This window comes from Theobroma cacao, chromosome 4 (genome assembly GCF_000208745.1).
Source record: "Theobroma cacao cultivar B97-61/B2 chromosome 4, Criollo_cocoa_genome_V2, whole genome shotgun sequence".
NCBI lineage: Eukaryota > Viridiplantae > Streptophyta > Magnoliopsida > Malvales > Malvaceae > Theobroma > Theobroma cacao.
In genome coordinates this window covers 29,568,932-29,577,966 of record NC_030853.1, presented here as the reverse complement: position 1 = coordinate 29,577,966, position 9,035 = coordinate 29,568,932, and the positions used below count along the sequence as shown (strand labels likewise).

The window sequence follows — 9,035 nt, the reverse complement described above, 5'->3', positions numbered from 1 at the left end:
ATATATATATATATATATATATATATATATATATATATATATATTATCCTACCTAGCTTTATCCTATATATACCAGGAAATCCATGGTCCAAACTGTGAGTTGTATATTATCCTACCTAGCTTTATCCTATATATAGGATGCAATTGTCTTGTGTAAGGGCCAGTTTATGAAATGTTGAAGAGTTGAAGTGAAGGTGCCTGTAATCTGATTTTTGTTAGAGTAGTATCATTTTTTCTGCAACAATTTTAATGTTATCCATTTTCCAAACTGACCTGCACTTTTCCTGCAGGCTGGTATATATCGAGGGAAAGATTATTTGTTCAAGTCTGACCCAAGGCACATTATGGCACTCTCTTTCATGGAAACCGTGGCCCGGCATATTGTGATTAAATTCTTTGAACGTTTTATATCAACAGGCCGCGTAATGTCAGTTCTTGGAAATAATTTTTTTCATCTTTCTTATATTTCAATTTCCTTTATTTATTCCAGGATTTTATTAAGTGATTTCTGGTCAAATCAGTTTCCCAAAAGATGATGCTTCCTGCTTTTGTTACTGTATTTTGTTAATTTATCTTTTGGACATGAATTCTGAGTTTGAAAAATTGTGGTGCAATTTGGCATCAACAGTTTATTAGAGAAGGAAGGCACAGTTCTTACTTTCACTGGAAGCATGGAAAAGTGTTCTCTTAAAGTAGTTCTGAAAGTGCACAATCCCCAGTTTTACTGGAAGGTAGACAGACACCCCTTAGTGTCGTAATTCTCTGAAATTTGACAATTGACATGGCCATGAACTGTATTTCCCACCAGTGCTGCTGACAAGCGTTTATATGTGTTTTTTGTCAGATTATGACAGAAGCTGATTTAGGCCTTGCAGATGCATATATCCATGGAGATTTTTCGTTCGAAGATAAAGAAGAAGGTCTTCTGAATCTGATCCTGGTAGGATATGGTTTAGCCATATATATCTCAACTTGTGTTGGTACTTGCTTCATCAGAATCTTCTTTGATTTATTTGCAGATACTCATTGCCAACAGGGAGTCTAACTCTTCCGCCTCAGGACTGATTAAGAAAAGGTTTATAACCCTCTGATAGTGGCATGATCAATTAACAACATCTACTGGTTATTGAATATTGGCATTCAATTGATCTCTGTAGGGGCTGGTGGACACCTGCACTGTTCACAGCCAGTATATCATCTGCAAAGTATTTCCTTAAGCAAGTCTTGAGACAAAATACTCTTACTCAGGCTCGTAGAAATATTTCTCGTCATTATGACCAGGTACGTGATTACGACTCCTAAATTCATGGCATTAGAACAATATATTAACCCTCTTAAATGTTGTCATTAATTTCCATTTCGGTAATCTAAACTTTGTTCAATAACTTTTCCAATAGGATTGATTCGATGGTCTAGCACAAATTTTTAACTTTTTGATTGTGCTAATGAGATTAGATGAATTTTGCTTAGAGGCTTTAGATTTCCTTGGTCGTAGGCATTTAGATCCTTCTCGTTCATACTTCATGATGTCGGTTTGTGACAGGATTTGTCAAAAGAAAGAGCTTACCCTTTTTCTCAAATTGTATTTGCAGAGTAATGAACTTTTTGAGTCATTCATGGATGAAACAATGCAATACTCCGCAGCAATTTTTAAGGTCAAGACTCCAGCTTATATGGTTTTGCTTGTGCAATGTATGAGAAAAAGGAATCTCTTCCATAATTTTTGGGACTTTAACTTCTAACATGGTCATGGTCATGATCATTCCAATTTGTAGGCGGAAGATGATGACCTGAAGGTTGCACAGCTAAGAAAAATCACTTCTCTGATCGATAAAGTGAGAATTTATAAGTCTCATGGAATTCTTCCACTCCTTGCCATGGTTATTTGTTTCATTGTTTTCCTTTCTGACACATATAGGCAAGAATAGAGAAGTGGCATGAAGTTATTGAATTCGGAAGTGGTTGGGGATACTTTGCTATTGAAGTTGTCAAAAGAACCGGATGCAAATACACTGGCGTCACTCTATCAGAGGAACAACTGAAATATGCAGAAGCAAAAGTGAAGGAAGCCGGACTTCAGGTACAGACTAGCTTGCAAGTATCTGTAAAAATTTTCTTGTTCTTCTATAGTGATCAACTATGTGCACTTTGTTTCTCGGGTCTTTCACTTATATACCTGTTTAAACTCAACAAATTCTGCCATCAGGACAACATCAAGTTTCTTCTTTGTGACTATCGTCAGTTACCAAAGACATGCAAATATGACAGAATCATTTCTTGGTAAGTTCTTTACCCTATAAATTTATATCAAGCACTCACTTGGTTGACAAACAAATGCCAAGATTATCAAATGCCTTCTTCAGTGAGATGTCAGAACATGTTGGCAATGAATATATTGAGGAGTTTTTTAGATGCTGTGAGTCAATACTGGCAAAGGATGGGCTTTTTGTCCTTCAGGTAATGATAAAATGGCAACAACAGAAATGTTACCTGCTCATATATTTATATTTAAATAAGCCAATATTTCATTAATTCTTGAAATTACATCAAGATTTCATTAGTCGTGGCCCCATCCAACAAGTCACTGGAAGCCCATACCCATAACCCATCCCCCTCTCCATATTTACTAAAAATCCCATATTCCTGTACACTTACTATGCCCTTTTTACTTATGGATCAGATTTACAAAAGTTCCAGAGCCTCAAACTCAAAATATTATTATATCTACACAGCTAGTTGACAAAAATATGACCTGAGTCCAACAGCACACCTTTTACGCCACATAACCACAAAAGAAGTCAGAACCATTCACACCTTTTGGTGCTGCATCACCAATATTGTACAATATTGGGCCCAGCCATGTTATAAAAGTTTGACCTTTCAAGACTCTGCTAATAGTCAAGAAGCTAAGATCAGTAGTCATTTTTCCTTAGTTCACATCGGTTACGGAGGGGCTTTACCATGAGTACCTACGAAGTCCAGGCTTTGCGAAAGAATATATCTTCCCTGGTGCATGCTTGCTTTCACTGACTAGGATGTTATCAGCCATGGCTACGGCGTCCAGACTCAGGTCAACTTTCTAGCTAGCTCAGCCTTACTTTCTCTTTGTTCTACCTCTTTTATTTTTTCTATAAATTAATTGGACGACTATGAATGCAGTGTGGAGCATGTGGAAAACATAGGATCTAATTATGTCCAAACACTTAAAGGTTGGAGAAAAAATTTCCTGAAAAACAAGAGGTACATATCAAATTCTCTTGTACAGATGCCTAGTTTGATTAGCATGACGACAATTGTATATATAAAGTATCTGTTTCGGATTCTGTCTGGTTTTCCTACTAGGTTACCAAAGTAATATATTTTGATAGGGGATTATTAATTGTTTTTGTCTCAGCAAAATTCTGGCCTTGGGGTTCGATGAAAAATTCACGAGGACATGGGAATATTTTTTTGATTATGCTGCAGCTGGTTTTAAGTCACGTACTCTTGAAACTTACCAGGTAAATATGAAAACAGTGGAAAAATGAATTGCTATTTGGCTCCATCTCACTTGACTTTATCTACTTGAAATGTATTAATGGACCTGGACCTGTAGAAAAGGGAAAGTTATGGATGCCCCATTACGTTTAAATCTATGCTCTTGCACTCCTTAATCTGTTTGAGATTCCTTGGTACTAAATATGATATGATCATAGCTAATTAACTTCTACTTACATGTTATGTTGCAGAATATCATTCATGTTTTATGAAATTGTTCTGGTTGAAAGATCTGCAGATGGTCCAAGATCTTAATTTCGAGCTCAGATTTGAGTTAATTTCTTACATATTGTAGGTTGTTTTCTCACGCCCTGGCAACTTTGCTGCACTTGGCGATCCATACCAAGGTTTCCCTTCAGCATATTCATATTGATTCAACCAGGATCAAGCTGCTTCTACCGGCTGCTAGTTATGTCTGTGTCCCCACCTTTATTTATATGTTTTATTGGGAAAAAAAAAAAGAACCAATGAAGAAAATAATCTAGTGAAGCTGGAATGTATCTATGCAACAATGGAGAATGGTGTGAAATAATCTTTTAAATAGGAAGAAGATGAAGTCACATGGACTACCACGTGACTGTATCAAAGTATCTTTTATATTCTGCAGTGTGAATAGGCTTGTCCGCGTGCTTTTTTTTGTTTTATTTTAGAAGGAAAACGCCAACCAGTGGTGTTGCAGGCCGCTGGTTTGTTATTTGTAGTGCTGGCATTTTCCTTTTTGCTCTCATGTGGTCATATGCTGATAAATGTTGAAATCGTGAAATGACAAGCTAAGCCTCTGTTTTTCTTATTCATCTTATTTGCTGAGAATTTTCTTTACCTTTCTCAAAAGTTCAACATAATCTGCCTGTTCTTGGTAGACTAATTAATATGATGGAATATATATGAAGAAAATAATCATCATGATGATTGTAACATTATGGATTCCCTATATACTCTAAATAAATGACAAATGCAGGCATCCCTCTATACTCTCAAATTTACAAGTACAGTGATGTTTAGATTGAATTGGAGAAAAAAGAAGGAACAGGGAAGGAAAGGGAGAGGAAGGGTTCCAATGCTCTTTCTTCTTTGGAAAATTTTTAAAGAGAAGGGGAGGGATGAAATCACTACGGGTTTTTTGGGAAACCTTCCCCCAAAAACTACACCCCGATAAAGCTTTTGGCTCAGGAGGCGATTAAAGGTTTACAAGGGGTCTGGTTCTTTGATTGCAAGCTAGGAGTTTACCTAGCTAAACACAACTCCCGTCAAGCTTACCGGCTGCGGAGAGACAAATCACAAAGCTCAGGTACACAAGATGCTCAGACGGGACCACTCCTTACATTCTGCTAACATCTGATCGAGTCTGCTAACATAAAATGCCGACTTTAGCTTAAAGCAGGAAACTAGAGTCTGCTAACATTATAGACTTTAACATAATATATATATATATATATATATTCTGCTAGCTAACATTATAGACTTTTAACATAAAATTATATCCTGCTAACGTAAGATGCCGACTGCTAATATTAACTAGAGTCTGCTAACATTAGCTATCTGCAGCGCATTATAGCTTTACTTCAGATCATATGGGTATCAATAATTGATCATATCCAAATTTTCTCTGGTTTTCCAGTTTTTTCTTTAATGGGGACGAAGAGTTTTGCTAATTTATATTACCCTTTACAGATTTTTTGTTCTTTTTTTTTTTTTTAATCAATGGTTTAGGTTTCTGCTAGAAAAATAAGTTGAATGAAAGTTTGATGCATAATTCATTCACTGAAAAGAGAAGTGAACAACATAGAAATCCATGGCCAAATATAACAGTTTCCTTAGACAGCATGCCCACCCCATCCCTTGCAAGGACATATAATAGCCCCCACTCCAACTTACTAGCAATCCTGCATTTCCAAGCCATGATCAAATATTAGAAGAAGTGAACAACATAGAAATTCATGGCCAAATATTTTAATTGAAAACTGAAGTGGTATGGAAAAATCCCGGCTCCCCTGCTCTCCACGTCTTTCCTTAATTTCTCTCTTTGGAAGGAGACAAAGTGCCTCATAAATCAGAGAAAAAGAAAGACCTTTTTAATGGAAAGTAATCCTCTAGGTGTTTAATTTCTATTTGCTATATTGAGTATTAAATTGGACTGGAATTTGGTTAGCATTATGATCAGATGATTTGCATGGAAAACAAAACCACATTTACCAGACCAGTTAGACAATTACATGCCAAATCCATACCTCAACAAACCTGTCTGCATCTCTTTTGGCGTAATTGTCCTGAACTTAAGCAAATAAGAGTCTGCATAGGCAGTATATACAAGATAAAGACCAGGTGAAACTGAGACTAAAGAAGGAATTTCTGGTACAGAGAGGGAATGAATATCCTCATACTCTATAAGCTTCTGTTTACTTCTTGCTTGAGCGCAAATTCTTGGGGAATCAAGAGGCCACGTAATGCAAAAACTCCTCTGATAGGTTCAATCTTTGCTTTCTATTCATTTAATTGCATAATTTAGCTTCATAATTTACTATGAATTCCTTTATTTAATGATAAATAAATGGATGATAAAGACATGATAGGTAGATGCTTTGCAGTCCATAATTGCTTACAAAAGTAATATGCCTTTCATTTTCACATTACTTTTTGAAAAATATTCATGCAAAGTATAAAGAAAGTCTTGTTGGTCAAATTTTAGTCAAGAAAGGAGGCTCATTTCAAACCAGTAAAGAAACTTGCAAGGAAAATGAAGAAGGCAGTTTTTTGCATTCACACATTAAGTCCCATATCAACTAACAATATAAAAGTAATAGGTAAAATATTAAAATAAAGAAAAGCTGCTTAACACAAGGTGCAGCCACTAAAATTGTCAGTTGTCCTTTGCTGCAATTGTGCAAAAGCAAACACGTTGCTTGACTGAAAAAGCTAAATAGCAGAAAAAATTGAAGGAAAAGCTGTTTAACACAAGGTGCAGCCACTAAAATCGTCAGCTGTCCTTTGCTGCAATTGTGCAAAAGCAAACACGTTGCTTGACTGAAAAAGCTAAATAGCAGAAAAAATTGAAACAACAGAAAAGTTAAATAGCTAAGTAAGTGGCTGATAAGGCCTTCTTCTTCAATACGACTTTGATATCTTCACTCCCAGCAGAGTATTGAAGCAGAGACTAACTTTCAACACTTTTCCACTTGCTTAGCATTTTTTTTTCCTGCTAATAACCAATAATATGATGACAAGAATTTGATACAGATATGTTTGAAGAACCATAGCAGTTAGTGTTTTGATCTGCAACATGCAGTATACTATTTGCTTGGTTTAGTATTCTTTCCAAAACACTTATTACATCAGAACTGCAATAGCAATTAGATTTGCTGATAGCTCCTGCTCGAACAGCAGCAAACACTGCTTTCAGCGGCTCTTTCTATCACCACCCTTATTCATTTTGGCTATGTACTCAAACAAACTTCCATCAAAACACCGCCTTACAGCTTCTTTAGCCAGAAAACCATTCTGGTCCTTGGCAATTATATACAGAAACAACCATTCTGACTTGCTCATAATCCTGCAAAGCCATGACCAAACTTAGAAAAAGAGAAACATTCTGAAACGAGCATTTCCTTAATAAAAAAACCCCAAAGTATAACACAATGGTCCTTCAACCAACCAGCCATTGAAGTCATATACCACCCGATTTGCCTCAGTCATCCGCCAAATCTCTCCCAAAGTTAACTTGTCAGGTTCCGTGCGAGCATACTTGCTAAAAATGTTCTCAAGATTCACCGGCATAAACCTGCAACCCCCATTGCATAAGAATGGTTAAAGGAACTTCGAAGCCTCATGTTTTAACATTTCAAATTTATGAGAATATGCTAACCTTCCTTCAGTGTCAAATGTTGCTGAATCACTTCCATGCTTAGCTTTGTGTATATTATCTATGTAGACAGGAAGCAACGGATTTGGCAGCCATCCCTGTAAAAAATCGTCAAAGAAATATCAGCATTTTGGTGGGGTATATATATTTTTATTGAAGAAAATACAACATTAACTTACAGGGAGAGTAGCATAACTCAATGATAAATTGATGAGAATTGCGATGAAAAAAGAGATAATTGGATTGAAACCAAGATCCCGTATACCTGGTTTTCACATAGTGAAAGAGTAAAAAAAAAAAATGAAATTAAATTGGAGAAAGGCAAAATAATCATAACAGTTGATATGAATAGCTTGGACTATGGAAATTTACCTCTGTAAGTCTCCCAGGGATAAATAATTCCATTGTTGTCTTGATCAAAAAAGGCAACATGTTGCTGAAGAACACTCATGCCATTATTCTCACGTCCTGCTGTTCCATTAGGATGTTCCACATCAGGAGCTTCCAGTGCTCTAGCCAAATCTGGTCTCATAGTTTTGGCGAGTCCAAAAAAAGAAAAGAAAAACGGATACATTAGAATGAGATGCCAACATGTGATTCCATAAGAGAAAGTGCCAGATTTGCTACATTAGAAGGTTTGAGGACATTTCTGGGTTTTAATTAACTAAATCAATACTTGAGTTGATCACAAGATACAGATATGGGTACTATCATTAAGTAATGAAATTTAAAAACAAAAGCAGAAAGAGAAAGAAAGAGAGTAAAATGTTACAGGGCTTTGGTAATTTTTCTTCCAGGTCATCTCGAATCTTTCTTTCACCAGTCACTGGTGCCCTGGGTGCCTGAGTTGGAATAGCTGCCTTCTCCATTTTTCTTGTCTTCCCTGGTTGCTTTTCTTTCTGATGATGTGGGCTTTTGGTAAGCAAGGAAGCTCCTTATATTCACAATTCTTTCAGAGGATGACAAACGCTGGTAACCTTAAAATATCATAAATGCAAAAGTACCTCAACAATTGGTCTGCCAAATATTCAATTGATTCTCTTTTTAGTGTTTCGTGCAATCTCATTAATTTATCAATCAAGGCGGTATAAAATATTTGTCGTATTTACCAAGATTGAAGCCGACCTTTGACTTCAAACAATTTCAATTTGCCTTTACCCAATTAGCCTTTAGCCGCCTTCCAGCAACTTCTCTGGCATATTCGTACTTTTATAAACAGATCTACATCATTATAAAGAATGCAGATTCGGTGTACCAGGTTGCAGACTTGAGTGGTACTGCCACGAACTTTTTTTTCTTTTAAATATATTCATATAATTTCATTCCAGCTGTGAGGGGAAAGAACATTTTATAATGATACGTTTAGTGGGTAAAATAAAATAAAATAATTATTATATATAAAAAAAAAATGAGAATAGAATATAATAGTTATTGCTTAGTTTGGTATGATAAAAAAAATATGATAAAAATAATTATTATGATTTATTGTAATATTTGATTAGTAACAATAATTTTGAAATAAGAAAAAAATAAAAAATAAAAAGATAAAAAATATCTTTTATTATTTATATGATATTTTATTTTTATTAGATTTTTTAAATATTAATAATTTAAAATTTAATTAAAATATTAATAATTAATA

At 35.3% G+C, this 9,035-nt stretch overlaps 2 protein-coding genes across 2 annotated transcripts; one reads left to right on the top strand and one right to left on the bottom strand.

The window, feature by feature from the left end:
• Positions 426 to 4,331, top strand: LOC18603295 (tuberculostearic acid methyltransferase UfaA1). Its single transcript, XM_018119127.1, has 14 exons — positions 426 to 511; positions 629 to 731; positions 845 to 940; positions 1,020 to 1,075; positions 1,158 to 1,281; positions 1,593 to 1,655; positions 1,776 to 1,835; positions 1,919 to 2,080; positions 2,207 to 2,280; positions 2,364 to 2,457; positions 2,934 to 3,070; positions 3,160 to 3,240; positions 3,395 to 3,500; positions 3,833 to 4,331. The coding sequence occupies exons 1-14, from the start codon at positions 426 to 428 to the stop codon at positions 3,908 to 3,910; spliced, it is 1,320 nt and encodes a 439-aa protein (XP_017974616.1). The 3' UTR covers positions 3,911 to 4,331.
• LOC108661797 (probable peroxygenase 3) lies at positions 6,273 to 8,428 on the bottom strand. The gene is made up of 6 exons (XM_018119953.1): positions 8,166 to 8,428; positions 7,766 to 7,915; positions 7,573 to 7,658; positions 7,397 to 7,491; positions 7,187 to 7,312; positions 6,273 to 7,084 (listed from the first exon to the last, which is right to left on the bottom strand). The coding sequence occupies exons 1-6, from the start codon at positions 8,260 to 8,262 to the stop codon at positions 6,931 to 6,933; spliced, it is 708 nt and encodes a 235-aa protein (XP_017975442.1). The 5' UTR covers positions 8,263 to 8,428; the 3' UTR covers positions 6,273 to 6,930.

Bases quoted from the DNA above. Each gene is read 5' to 3' on its own strand.
- LOC108661797 (XM_018119953.1), bottom strand. From the start codon at position 8,262: ATGGAGAAGGCAGCTATTCCAACTCAGGCACCCAGGGCACCAGTGACT. The intron at 7,916-8,165 runs GTAACATTTTAC...CTATGAGACCAG, and splicing joins AGAAAAATTACCAAAGCCCT to ATTTGGCTAGAGCACTGGAA. The intron at 7,085-7,186 runs GTTGGTTGAAGG...ATGGCTTTGCAG, and splicing joins GTATATGACTTCAATGGCTG to GATTATGAGCAAGTCAGAAT.
- LOC18603295 (XM_018119127.1), top strand. From the start codon at position 426: ATGTCAGTTCTTGGAAATAATTTTTTTCATCTTTCTTATATTTCAATT. The intron at 732-844 runs GTAGACAGACAC...GTTTTTTGTCAG, and splicing joins ATCCCCAGTTTTACTGGAAG to ATTATGACAGAAGCTGATTT. The intron at 2,281-2,363 runs GTAAGTTCTTTA...TGCCTTCTTCAG, and splicing joins TATGACAGAATCATTTCTTG to TGAGATGTCAGAACATGTTG.